This window comes from Gymnoscopelus braueri, assembly GCF_963280865.1.
Source record: "Gymnoscopelus braueri genome assembly, chromosome: 9".
Lineage (NCBI taxonomy): Eukaryota > Metazoa > Chordata > Actinopteri > Myctophiformes > Myctophidae > Gymnoscopelus > Gymnoscopelus braueri.
In genome coordinates, this window is record NC_137610.1 from 56166660 (window position 1) to 56181338 (window position 14679).

The window sequence follows — 14679 nt, forward strand, 5'->3', positions numbered from 1 at the left end:
CTATTTTGGGATTTCTTTTTTTGTAAAAACAATTGACTAGGAAGACCAAAACAATGCAAAAGATTAGTTTGAATGCCTTCAAAGAGCTATTTTTTACAACTTTTTGTTTAGGCAAGAGAACAAACAATTGGCTTAAAATCTTACAGACTGCTCAGCAACGCGTTTCCAGTACAGTAAATCCTCCTCTGGCAGCTATGAGGCGTATCATCATCATGACGCGTTGTGAGCTCCTATTTGAGCTATTTTCTGACGTAAATATTTAGAAAAAAGTTGAAAACGTGTGTAAAAATGTAGAACTCTTTTGACTATGATGACATTAGTCATTAGTCTCTACTTATGCCTGTGCTGTGTGTTGATGTTCATGTGTTGATGTTTTTATCGTCTCTGTCGGGTGGAAACTGTTACTTTTCAGGATTCAAATTCCAAAGCATCAAAAGTAGCAGATCTACAAGCTCAAAACGCATCGCTTCGCGTCGCGTTTCAAGCTAGGAGGAGTTAGGAGGCTTCTGCCCGACAGCCAACGTTATTCTGTTGTGTTTTTGCTCCTGCAGGTTCCAGTGCTGTGGCTTAAAGGTCGGGGAGGCTCCGTCGTCGTCAGCGGCGCCCCAGCGGCTCGAGGCGTGCAGGGAGCCCGGGGACAGAGACCGGCGAGAGAACACGGCCGCTCCAAGTGCCCCCAAGCGCCCCCTCTCACCCCCGCTGGCCCCCAGCGGCGGCCTGGGACCCCCCGACAACATGCTGGCTCACAAGAGGGCCAACACGGCCGACGCCCGGCCCGTCCCCGGGATGGAGAACGGGCTGTGCGGCGGCGGCAAGTTCGGCAACAACAAGAGTCCGGCGGGACTCAAACCCGCCGCCAGCATCCGCGATAAGATCTCACAGTGGGAAGGCAAGAGGGAGCCCGGCCTGACTCCTTCTTCTACGGGACCGTGTTCACAAACCGGCCAGAAGGAGGTGGAAACCGTCAGGAAAAAGGAGGCGGCTAAGACCCTGGAGGACAGCAAGAGGCTGGTGAGCTGGGACAGGCAGGACTCGGGGAAGGAGAATGTAGGAAAGGCGGGGGGTAAGTTCCCAGAAGGCCAGAGTGTCGGCGGCGGCGGCAGAGACAGAGAGGTGAGCGTGGAGAAAGCTGGGGGGCCCCGAGGGCCGAAGGGCACGGAGCCGCCGCCACCCCAGGACAAGAAGTCCGTCTCGACTCACATCAAGAAACTGGAGCAGGCCATGAAGGAGCTCCCCGCCAAGCCGTCGCTGGCCTTCCCCGGGAACTTCTTCTGCCCGCCTTCCAAGGAGGAGCAGGAGGAGGCGGAGAGGCGGGGCAACGAGCCCATCTTCGGGACGTTGGACGTGACCCGGCCCGGCGGCGGGGGGGGGGTCGTTCACGCGCAGGAGAAAGGGGGGGGAGGGCGCGGCGGGCGACCCGGACAACGTGTACACGGAGCCCGGCGCTCCGGCTCCGTCCATAAACCCTTTGCCCAAGCCTCAGAGGACCTTCCAGCACCACACCCCGCCCAGCACGCCGGCCTCGGGGGGGCCCGGGGGCTCGGTGAAGGGCAAGAGGAACCTGCCTCCTCTGCCCTCCATCCCCCCTCCTCCCTTACCCACCTGCCCGCCCCCAGGAGTCTGCAGGAGGCCCTGGGCCGACAGGCCGCGGGACAGCAGCAACAGGTACGGCCCCCGAGTTACGTTTAGTTAGATCTACAAGCTCATTTAGTTGATCTACAACAGTGGTTCTCACACTTTTTAAATTTCAACGACCCCAGTTTGCCCCAGCTTTAGGCCCCTGGACCCCCATATCTCAGCTTTAGGCCCCTGGACCCCCATATCTCAGCTTTAGGCCCCTGGACCCCCATATCTCAGCTTTAGGCCCCTGGACCCCCATATCTCAGCTTTAGGCCCCTGGACCCCCATATCTCAGCTTTAGGCCCCATGGACCCCCATATCTCAGCTTTAGGCCCCTGGACCCCCATATCTCAGAGAATGTACACATGGAATTACCCTCTCACTTTGAGAGCCACTGATCTACAAGCTCACAAAGCGTCACAGCGTGAGGCGTTGTGAGCTTGCAGATCGGCTATTTCCGTAACAGAAATGGTATAAAAACAGGCAAGACACTGACTGTCATGATTTGTTTGTTTTGAGGGCCATTATAAGGGGTTTGGTCATGTTTTTTTGGGAAGTGATCAGTGCTAGTACACACAGCATACTCAGTGTCCTACTAATGCTCGATAAACAACCTCGTGAGGGAGGTGATCTATGGGGGTAAGATAAATATTCCAATCAAGGCCAGGCTCTAAATGAAACCACACAAAGCTGTGACGTCACAAAAGGCAAATTGACATTTCTCAGATGTTCCGCTCCAAGTGCAATTAGCTGACAATGAGCACGCATGTGTCATGCACCCGCCCCCCCCCCCCGCCCCCCCCCCAACCCTAACATTGGAAAGTATATCGTTGCTGTCGGGCAGAAACCTCTTATCTCCACATCCTAAATTAACGTCCTGCTTGATCACACTACAGCGTCACACAAAAACATCAAAAGTAACAGATCTACAAGCTCGAAACAAGCTTGTAGATCTGCTACTTTTGATGTTTTTTTTTTTAATTTGAATCCTGAAAAGTAAGACATATGAGGTTTCCTCCGGACAGAGACGATATAGCATCGACCACATCTGCTGTGAATCACTGCCTCCGGTGACATCATCCTGTTTCTAAATATCCCAAAGAGTGATCTCAGTTGGTCGGAGTTGAGGAATGTACGCAACACGCATCCACTGGGCCGCGCGTTGCAAAACCCTGGAGGTGCCGGGAGGGGAAAAAACAGGCAAATGATGAGTCGAGTTGTGTCTAAAATGAGAGATTTCTCGGCAACGTTCTAATGCCTAATAGGCTCTATGCACAGCAGTCATATTGGAAAGAAATTGGGGATCTTCCTTAGTTCCTTCACAGGTCTTGCTAATGATACTAATGAAGGCTCTGTTCCGTTCTGCTCAAACAGAGTCAGGGTGCTGATATTGTGCATGTTGGCTCACTGGAAACACTCTGCTACACCAGTGGGTCTCAAAGTGTGGTGAAACAGTTTGAGAACCACTGTGCTACACTGAATGGAACAGAGCTTTAATTAGTATAATAATAATACACTTTGGCTATTTGGAAATAGCCGATCTACAAGCTCACAACGTGTCGTATTGCGATGCGTTGTGGGCTTGTAGATCTGCTATTTTCAAAAGATTTTGTATACATTTTAGACATAATGATAACTTGTGAAACAGGACATTCTGCATAATGAGTACTTTTACTTTTGGTACTTTAAGTATATTTTGATACCAATACTGGCAAAATAAATGGAGTATCTACAGTACCACCACTGTGTAGCTTAAAAGAGTTTCATCTCGTTGTGAATCTTTGGTCTGAACTAGACTTAAGAGGCTTATCAAGACAATTACACGGCCCTTTTGAAAGCAATGAGTCAAATATTCACCAACAAATACAAAGGAAATACACTGACAAAGCAAAAAAAGACAACCTCACTAACTAAAACAAAACGTTAAGTTAAGTCAAAATCTGATTTGCCAAGCCCAATAAATGTACAGGAATTTGCTGGGATTCTGCAAGAAAGTCGTTGATGGGTCTCAGCTGCTTTCAATCAAACAAACTAGAATACTGCAGGGAAACCCAGAAAAATGTTGAACTGTGCAGAAGTGGAGACTCTTCCATTGTTCAGACTCTCTCTCTCTCCTGTGGTCAGCGTTCAGAGCTGGAGCTTTGGCTTGGCACATGTAACATTCCCAGTGGTGGAAAAAAGTACTCAGATATTTTACTTAAGTAAAAGTATCAATACTGCAATGTAGATATACTCCGTTACAAGTAAAAAGTCCGGAATTAAAAATGTGCTTGAGTGAAAGTACAAAAGTTTTGGTATCAAAATGTACTTAAAGTACCAAAAGTAAAAGTACTCGTTATGACGAATGTCCCATTTAAAGTTTTCAAATGTATAAACATCTTAAGAAAATAGCAGATGTACAAGCTCACAACGCGTCGCATCGCGACGCGTTGTGAGCTTGTAGATTGTCTATTTTCAAATGGCCGAAATGTATATAGGGCTGAAGTGGTTAATGTATGTTTAGTAATGATAATCAAAATCTACAAAGTAACTAAAGTTTTCAAATAAATGTAGTGGAGTAAAAAGTACAATATTTGGAACCGAGATGTAGTGGAGTAGAAGTAGAAGTATTGGAAATTGGAAAAACTCAAGTAAAGTACAAATACCTAAAAATTGTACTTAAGTACAGTACTTAAGTAAATGTATTTAGTTACTTTCCACCACTGAACATTCCATACGGTATGCAGAGAGAGGCCTCTCACAGCTCAGCACTGCTGTGCTGTTACTGATTGTTACACACTCTGCTGTTCAGCCAAGTTCTCTCTCTCCATGAGCCGTCCTATACAGCAGCCATGCTGTGCTTCGGACGTGATATGTTGCACGTGTGTGTGCACATGCATGCACGCACGCACGCACGCACGCACGCACGCACGCACGCACGCACTCACACGCACACACGCACGCACGCACGCACTCACATGCACGCACACGCACTCACATGCACGCACGCACGCACGCACGCACACACTCACTCACTCACTCACTCACTCACTCGCACGCACGCACGCGCACACACACACACACACACACACACACACACACACACACACACACACACCGGGTCTCCTGTGCAAGTGCTGCATTTTCTTTTATACCATTGAGTTAATAAAGCCTGCCTGCTTGCTCAGGGGATAAATGTAATCTTGAAATCTCAAAATGTGTGTCAAACCAGAAACAGGATGGTGTCAGAGGTCATGTCTCACCTAGACACGGGATCTAAATGTCTCAATAGAAGAGCAGGGAGAAAAAATACAACCACCCCAATTGTATAAGTTATATTGTATTAACATACTCTACCATACAGATTAGACAAAATTACATTCATTAAAGAGGTGGTGCCATGGTTCTGCACTTTTTCTGTGTTTCATGTGTCTATGAGTTTGATAGAACTTCATTAAGCCCCCTGGTGGTGTTTTTATGGTGTTTTATGTCTTCTCTGACTATTTTGAGTTTTTTCCTGGAGGCTGAAACCTTGAGGGTCAAACGTGCCAATAGAGAAACAGCACTTTAATGACACAGTAAAAATATACCCTCCCCCTCATCATCATAACACAACAGGTGTGGGCATGAGGAGGAGGAGGGACTAGGACAGGTGGGTGGTGCTAAGGTGGTGGAGGAGGTGCTAAGGTGAGGACCAGGTATACTTAATGAACTGGAGGCGTGTCCACATAAAACATAATTTTAACAATTTCTGTACACTTTTTTGAAAAAAATCTTCCTCCTAGTATAACCATAATACCTGATGATTATGTTTTAGGGGGGGGGGGGGGATCACTGAAAATCACGGCACCCCGTCTTTCATAAAAGAAAAGTTACATAGCGCCGGCGCTTTAAGTAGTTAAAGCTATTTTATTCCAACATGTAGCAACTTGACAAAAGCGACAGTACACGGGTACATTTATCATCATAAAACAACAACAGATGACATCGTAGTACAGTTTGTCCTCACATCAAACAGAGAATTCTCCATCTCCATCCATGTGTATCCATTACACAGCCGTAACACGTCCTCAGCCACATTACCAGCCTCATTATTTGTTATTTATATGTTTATTTGACAAGGACAATACAAAAAACTATGTATCAAGTTATAAAAACATGAAACCGTTGCATTGTATATGGAACCCCAGTCCCTGGTTAGGCCTTCATATACAAATATCTACCTAGTTAAAAAAATAACCCATTTACAATAAACACATGACGCTCTAATCTAAACAAGTACAAAAGCAATAACATTCCCACATTACAGTCATGAAAGCAGTGACGTTAACATTTTAAAACGTGCATAAAATATTAGTGTTCACAGTTTTGGTTTGATTTCAACCAGTATTTAACCTTTTCATTAAATATGTTGAGATCAGTTTGTTTTTTACTTCAGTTGGTAGGGCATTCCATAAGGTATAAAGCAATGTTTTTCAACCTTCTCAACCTTAAATATTCGAGGCCCACCCACCTCACCACTTAACACGGCATCTGAAATGTGCATTTTTCAAATCATGTTTATTTGTGTTAGGGTTAGGGTTAGTTAATACAATATACCGGTATTAACTAGCTCATCTTCAGTGGTTGGAGGTTGTCTCCCTACTCTTCCGTGGATATGGAAGCACAAGGTCTCCTATGTGGGAGACTATAGGGTTCCAATAGGTACTCGGTACAGGAAGTAAAACTACATGGATTGCAGGTGTAAGTAGCTTGCTTCCAACACTACACCCCTTCATCCTTGATCATTCAGAGGTTTTAAAGAGGTGGTGCGCTTTAATGACACAGTAGAAATATACCCTCCCCCTCATTATCATAACACAACAGGTGTGGGCATGAGGAGGAGGAGGGACTAGGACAGGTGGGTGGTCTTGTAGGAGGAGGCGTAGGGACTGGTTGAGAAACAGGTATACTTAATGAACTGGAGGCGTGTCCACATAAAAACATAATTTTAACACTTTCTGTACACTTTTTTGAAAAAAATCTTCCTCCTAGTATAACCATAATAATACCTGATGATCATGTTTTAGGGGGAGACAAAATCATTGAAAATCACGGCACCCTGTCTTTAACTGCATGTGTTTGTCCCTCTGTCTGTCTTGTCTGTCCACCAGGAAGTCCTATGAGTTTGAGGACCTGATCCAGTCGTCCACAGAGAGCTGCAGGGTGGACTGGTACGCTCAGTCCAGACTGGGCCTCACACGCACTTTATCAGAGGAGAACGTATACGAGGACATAATAGGTAAACTGTTACCTCACACCCAACCACTTTATCAGAGGAGAACGTATACGAGGACATAATAGGTAAAGTGTTACCTCACACCCAACCACTTTATCAGAGGAGAACGTATACGAGGACATAATAGGTAAACTGTTACCTCACACCCAACCACTTTATCAGAGGAGAACGTATACGAGGACATAATAGGTAAAGTGTTACCTCACACCCAAACACTTTATCAGAGGAGAACGTATACGAGGACATAATAGGTAAAGTGTTACCTCACACCCAACCACTTTATCAGAGGAGAACGTATACGAGGACATAATAGGTAAAGTGTTACCTCACACCCAAACACTTTATCAGAGGAGAACGTATACGAGGACATAATAGGTAAAGTGTTACCTCACACCCAACCACTTTATCAGAGGAGAACGTATACGAGGACATAATAGGTAAAGTGTTACCTCACACCTAACCACTTTATCAGAGGAGAACGTATACGAGGACATAATAGGTAAACTGTTACCTCACACCTAACCACTTTATCAGAGGAGAACGTATACGAGGACATAATAGGTAAAGTGTTACCTCACACCCAGCCACTTTATCAGAGGAGAACGTATACGAGGACATAATAGGTAAAGTGTTACTTCACACCCAAACACTTTATCAGAGGAGAACGTATACGAGGACATAATAGGTAAAGTGTTACCTCACACCATTAAGACCTGGAATCTATTCAAAAATAGCAGATATACAAGCTCATAGCGTGGCACCGAGTGCCGCGCTATGAGCTTGTATATCTGCTATTTTTGAAAAATCGGGAAAATGTGTGCAAATCTTTGAATATATATTGTTTTAAAGCGAAAATTTGTAACTCAAATCTTTGCTTCAGGGGGGACCCTGGAACAAAATATTTTGAGATGGGGGTCCGTGGCCAAATACATATAAGTTTGGGGGTCCTTGACATGAAAAATTCTGAGCACCACTGATATAGCAACATACGTTAAATGACTCAGTTCGAATCTACCGCGGTGCTTCTGGCTTTGTCAAGCGTCTATATACAGTACGAACACAATTGGCAATTCTGGAGAGGGAAGCCGGGCGGTGGGGAGGGGGGGAGGGGGGGTGATATTTGTCACTGCATGTATTCCTACTGGCTGGGGGTGACACCTGTCAGTGGGGAGTGTAGAGCGGGAGGAGTAGGAGGAAGGCTCTACGTTAGAGGTGATGCAACTTTGAGGATGGAGAGGGCCACTATATTTCCTCACTCACTCCAGAGGGACACATTGCATATACTGACATTTTATGTCACACAAAAGTAGCAAAAATAGCAGATCTACAAGCTCAAAGCGCATCGCTTTGCGACGCGCTTTGAGCTTGTAGATCTGCTATTTTTGCTACTTTTGAATTGGAATCCTGATATTTTTTTTGTTATTTTTGAATTGGAATCCTGAAAACACATTTTTATTTCATTTCAAATGCATTTAGTTATACTTATGTTAACTTTATGAACTTAAATACAAATACATTGGACATAAAAAAGACAATATAATTGTAATACTAGTCATTAAACTACTAATATAGACTGAAGTAATTAAAGCGGGTCATGTTTGCATGTTTAGAATCAATAATATATCAGTATTCTGATATTAACCTGCGGGCCGCATTAAGTGAAGGTGGGGGCCGCATGTGGCCCCCGGGCCGCTAGTTGCCCACCCCTGCTCTACGTCCTCCCGGCGGGGGCTCCTCATTGGCAAGTGTGTCAGTAGGACACAACAGCAGTGACACGTTGGGTGCGTTCGGAAATACAGCTCTGAGCGCACTGGCCAATACAAACTACAGTAATAGGCGAGTGCGCTCCCCAGCGCAATATCCCAACGCACCCGTTAACACACCCACATCATGTGGGCCTACTCTGTGTGGAGTTAACACACCCACATGTGGGCCTACTCTGTGTGGAGTTAACACACCCACATGTGGGCCTACTCTGTGTGGAGTTAACACACCCACATGTGGGCCTACTCTGTGTGGAGTTAACACACCCACATGTGGGCCTACTCTGTGTGGAGTTAACACACCCACATGTGGGCCTACTCTGTGTGGAGTTTGCATGTTCTCCCCGTGTCCCCTAGGGTAGGTACCCTCACAAAAACATGCAGTAATCCTGGTCTCTATACTGCCTCCCCCTGGTCAGCCGGGGCGCTTGATGGAGGGGAAAGGAACTGGTTGGAATAACGTGCTCCTTCCACACGCTACGTCCTACCGGGGACACTCCCCCCTGTCAGGTGATAAGAAGCGGCCTGTTCGCTCCTCATGCATTGAAGGAAGCATGAGCTTCAGCTTGGGCTCTCCCTAGGCTGGCAGAGGGAGAGTAGCGCCCAGGATTACATAGGCAATTGGCACTGGGTGAAAAATATGGGTTACAAAATCGTGGGATAAAAATGTAGGAAGAAAAAAAAAAACACCGACATGTATGTGGGGAGGAATCAAATGGACCAAAAAGGGGTAAAATAAAGAGAAAAGAAATGACTCAGTGTATGAGTCAGCCTATACTTTAATAGGCTGAGTTGTACACTGTAGGCTTCTTGGGCCCTAAGACCCTAAGACCCCAGCCCTAAGACCCCAGCCCTAAGACCCCAGCCCTAAGACCCCAGCCCTAAGACCCCAGCCCAAAGACCCCAGCCCAAAGACCCCAGCCCTAAGACCCCAGCCCTAAGACCCCAGCCCTAAGACCCCAGCCCTAAGACCCCAGCCCAAAGACCCCAGCCCAAAGACCCCAGCCCTAAGACCCCAGCATAAACAGTGATTTTATGTTTTATACCTATTTTGCGTGCCTTGTCGTGCACCGAAAATAGCCGATCTACAAACTCACAACGTCGACACGGTGTGAGCTTGTACTAAGTACTAAAAATCAGGCCTAACTTTGAAAGCAGGCTAACGTAAGCCAAGCGCTGCTCATGTTTGTTTTATCAAACATTCATCAAACAATTTATCCTCTGCTTTGGGCTTGACCACCCACCACCATCACTCACTAGCAAACACAAAGAGTCTAAGATATAACACAAAGTTATTGTTTTCTTTCACATGGCTGAACATATCATTTTATTATAGATGTACTTTTTTTTGGGGGGGGGGGGGGGGGCAACGTCGCAGGCTGTAAAAATCATTTGATTTATGTGTTTCAAAAAGGAACATGATCTCATCTTCGTTGTTAAAATGGCGGCCTGCCCTGTCATGCTTTGACTTTATTTCTCATATTGTGTTTATCATAAATTCCCGGCTGAGGTCGCGGTGCGGTCACGCTGGGCTCCGGTCCTTTTTTAATTTAGAGGGACACTGCGGCTCCGCTCTTATTAAAAATGATACCTCTGCTCCTGGCTTATTGTCTGCACTGTTATACCTACCCCACCCCAAGCCTGGCTCATTTCATAACATACTGTAAGAGCTCAAACCTTTTACTTAAAGGGATATTTCACTTTCTAACATGTCTCTGGGGTCATTGTAACGTCTACTCAGGCTTTTGTGTTTCACACATTGTTTAAGTTGTTTGATTCAGTATTTAGATATTTGATATTCATTTTATCAGACACGCCCCCTTCCTATATAAACCCACTGTAACTCCATTTTAACCAGTTAGACTCATTAAAAACACCCTTTCTTGGTTCTGGTGACTGATATTGTCTGAATTATACTTAAAGGGGTAGTTCACCCCCCAAATAACTTTTTTTCTATTGATTACTCACCCCATGGAGCCTTGAATTCATGGATATTTTTTTGTTTTTGTCCCATTCCTTCCTTTATTATTTGATTATAATAAATTTAGCCCCATTGATTCCGGTAGGAGACACAAATGCATTTGTGTCTCCTACCGGAATCAATGGGGACACATTTATTATAATCAAATTATTGGCTTAGGAATGTGACAAAAACAAAAAAATATCTATGAATTCAAGGCTCCAGATGGTCAGTAATCAATAGAAAAAATTATTATTTTGGGGGTGAACTACCCCTTTAAGTACAGTACTTAAAGGGATAGTTCACCCCCAAAATGACTTTTTTTTTTAACGATTAGTCACCCCATGGAGACTTGAATTCATGGATATTTATTAGTTTTTGTCTCATTCCTAAGACAATAATTTGATGACCGGCAGCGGTTCCGGTAGGAGACACAAAGAGTCTCCTTTGTCTCTCCATACCGGAACCGCTGCCTACCGTTCAAGTCTCCCTGGGGTGACTAATCGATAGGAACAAATATTTTCTTTGGGTGAACTATGCCTTTAAGTACAATACTCAGTTACTTTTCCACCAGTGAGTGTGTGAGTGAGAGAGAGAGAGAGAGAGAGAGAGAGAGAGAGAGAGAGAGAGAGACAGAGAGAGAGAGAGAGAGAGCACATGGATGGTTTACAGTGTAGCAGAGAGAGAGAGAGAGAGAGAGAGAGAGAGAGAGAGAGAGAGAGAGAGAGAGAGAGAGAGAGAGAGAGAGAGAGAGAGAGAGAGAGGGCACATCATAGAGGTATAATATAACTAGAGGGCGGATTGCCCCGCCCCCAGCTATCATTTCAATGAATGTGCTCAGTGGCGTTTTGAAGCACCCGGAAACCTGCCGGAAGTAGAATTATTGGTTTGATTTTGTATCCCCATAGAGTTATGAGCATGCGCACTAGTGTCCTTTTTGCGTTCTACGGCAGCCCGTGTGTCAAGGATTGAACGCGAGATATGTATTAAATACACTCGAGATGCCTATGTATAACTAAATGCATATGTGTTTATGTATAATATGTTTACATATTTATATCTATATATATAAATATCTCTCAGCATGTTTTGCGCGTGCATGTATTTCTCCCCGCCTGCAGTTCCAGCTTTGGCCACTGGGGTGGCAGCTTCAATGTTTCTCAGCAACTCTGGGGGCTTGGGGCACATGGATGGTGGAGTCGCCAGACTCACCACCCACATATTTCAGCCAAAGGATTCCGTGTCACTGCACTGTGGTTTTCAAAAACCAAGACAATTGTACAGTTAGAGATGCTCATTACCCCCCCCCCCCACACACACACACACACACACACACACACACACACACACAATATATTGTTGCTGTCGGGCAGAAACCTCTTATCTCCATATATTTGTGAGTTTTCGTAAATGAACGCCCTGCTTGATCACACTGCAGCGTCACACAAAAGCATCAAAAGTAGCAGATTTACAAGCTCGAAACGCGGCGCAAAGCAACGCTTTTCGAGCTTGTAGATCTGCTACTTTTGAATTTGAATCCTGAAAAGTAACAGTTTTGGACATATGAGGTTTCCACCCGACAGAGACAACATATTGTAATGTATACACATCACCGTGGTAGGGCTGGCTGTCTCACAACAATGACATTCATGATTAATGATCTTTTGTGTGATGTTCGTCGTAGCTTGTTCTGGCTCTTCATTGTTCTTTTTAACCACGTGTGACCCCGCAGTGTCCCTATTTTGGGCTTTCAAAATAGGGATTAGAAAATATAGCCGATCTACAGCTACTTGTAGGTCGGCTATTTTCTACGGCGACACTGTCATATGGCATAAGTATATAAAACTAGGGCTTAAGTGGTTCGGTGGTCATGATAAATAAATCCAGCATGGTGAGCTCATAACTCATGGCCTTGCAGAGTTGAGATAGTGCCGGGTTGAAAGAGCAGCTCAGCGCCCATGGGAGCGAGGCACAGACAGACAGACAGACATGGAGACGGGGAGGTGTGGAGATGGTAATAGCTGGGTGTCGAGGTGCCTTCTCACGGGCCTTGCCTTCAGTCTACACACACACACACACACACACACACACACACACACACACACACACACACACACACACACACACACACACACACACACACGCATACACACACACACACACACACACACACACACACACACACACACACACACACACACACACACACACACACACACACACACACACACACACACACACACACACACACACACACGCAGGGCAGGGCAGCTCTCATCAACACTCCCAACTCAACACGGCAGCAGTTAGTCAGTCAGCGTGTGTTTCGTTCCGTGGTGGAAAAAGTATCAATACTGCAATATAGAAACACACTGTTACAAGTAAAAGTCCGGAATTCAACATTTTATTGAGTAAAAGTACAAAAGTATTGGCATCAAAATGTACTTAAAGTACCAAAAGTAAAAGCACTCATTATGCAGAATGTCCCATTTCAAGTTTTCAAATGTATAAACTTCACACACACATAGACGCACACGAACACGCACACGTTTGTATTACTATACTTGGGAGGACATCAATATTTTAGGACAGGACATTTAGGAATGCCATTTCTTTTACATTTTTGTAACACACACACACACACACACGCACACACACACACACACACACACACACACACACACACACACACACACACACACGCACACACCTACACACATGCATCCATATCTCACACACATAAACACGCCACAGAGATTAAGCCTGTCAGCTGCAGCAGTCAGACGATGGGAAAAGCAGCGCCACTGACTTCTTGTTTTTCCAGAGAGAGAGAGAGAGAGAGAGAGAGAGAGAGAGAGAGAGAGAGAGAGAGAGAGAGAGAGAGAGAGAGAGAGAGAGAGAGAGAGAGAGAGAGAGATGAACTGAACGTCCCTGTCTGCTGTGCTGTGTACCTACTCCTACAGGTCGCATCTGGTGGATGGATTGATGTGGTGAAAAGAGAGGGGGAGAGAGAGACAGATAGAGACAGAGAGAGAGGCAAAGGCCTTGGAAAATAGGACTTGGTCACTCTTATCTGCAGGGGGAGGACTGCTAGGTGTAGAGTTACAGTATCGTCACTGTGGGTTGGAAATCTCTTATGTCCAAAACAGTTCCTTTAAAAGAAAAAAATAATTTCACTACTTTTGTGTGACACTCTTGTGTGATGAAGGAGGGCATTCATTTTACAACAACAAAAAAACATGGAGATACTAGGTTTCTGCCCGGCAACAACAGGTCGGTAGCTGCAGCGTCTTTGAGTGTGAAATACGGGGGCTTTGCTTTGCTCTGAACATCTGGAGGATCTGGTGGTGATGCTCTCAGGACAAAACAACACAATATGCTGCAAATTACAATCATGACTGATACTGGAAAGAATACTTAATCCCCCTGTTTCACAAGCCAGCATTGTGGCCATGTAATATGTGTGCGATGCCAAAGATTTATTTGGCTATTCAAAAATAGCAGATATACAAGCTCATAGCGCGGCACCGAGTGCCGCACTATGAGCTTGTAGATCTGCTATTTTTGGGCGGTGAAACCGCCCCTATAAGTGAGATTTGGAAAAATGTACATTTTCCTGCGCTGTGATCTGGGCCCAGGAAATTTGTACAATTATCCTGCGCTGTGATTGGCCAATCACTGTCTATTCAGGACTGTGATTGGCCAGTGTCACATGACACATGTGCATAGCCCTATATAAGAAACCATAACTTGAAAAAAAACAAAAAATTGTTTTTTTCAAGTTATGGTTTCGTCCATCATAAAGAGTGTTTCAATAAATGTATTTATCTTTTGTACATGATTGGTTGACTCCATTCAGTATTGTGATTAGCTAGCAAGACACCGCCCACTTCACACAGGGTGTGATTTTTTGTTTTATTCTTGAAAATGTGTGTAAATCTTGGAATATATATATATTTAAAGCGAACAGCCAGCATTGTGGCGATGTAATATTTGTGTGATGCTGATGCTGTTGACGTCTTTGTTCACCTCGTGTGTGTGTGTGTGTGTGTGTGTGTGTGTGTGTGTGTGTGTGTGTG

At 45.1% G+C, this 14679-nt stretch overlaps 1 protein-coding gene across 1 annotated transcript in view; it reads left to right on the top strand.

The window, feature by feature from the left end:
- The window catches only part of LOC308092553 (DENN domain-containing protein 2A), a 90033-nt gene that overhangs the window by 41615 nt on the left and 33739 nt on the right, over positions 1-14679 (top strand). The window contains 3 exon segments of the mRNA XM_080438510.1: positions 552-1397; positions 1399-1665; positions 6753-6880. Of these exon segments, the coding sequence (XP_080294636.1) occupies positions 552-1397; positions 1399-1665; positions 6753-6880 (1241 nt within the window).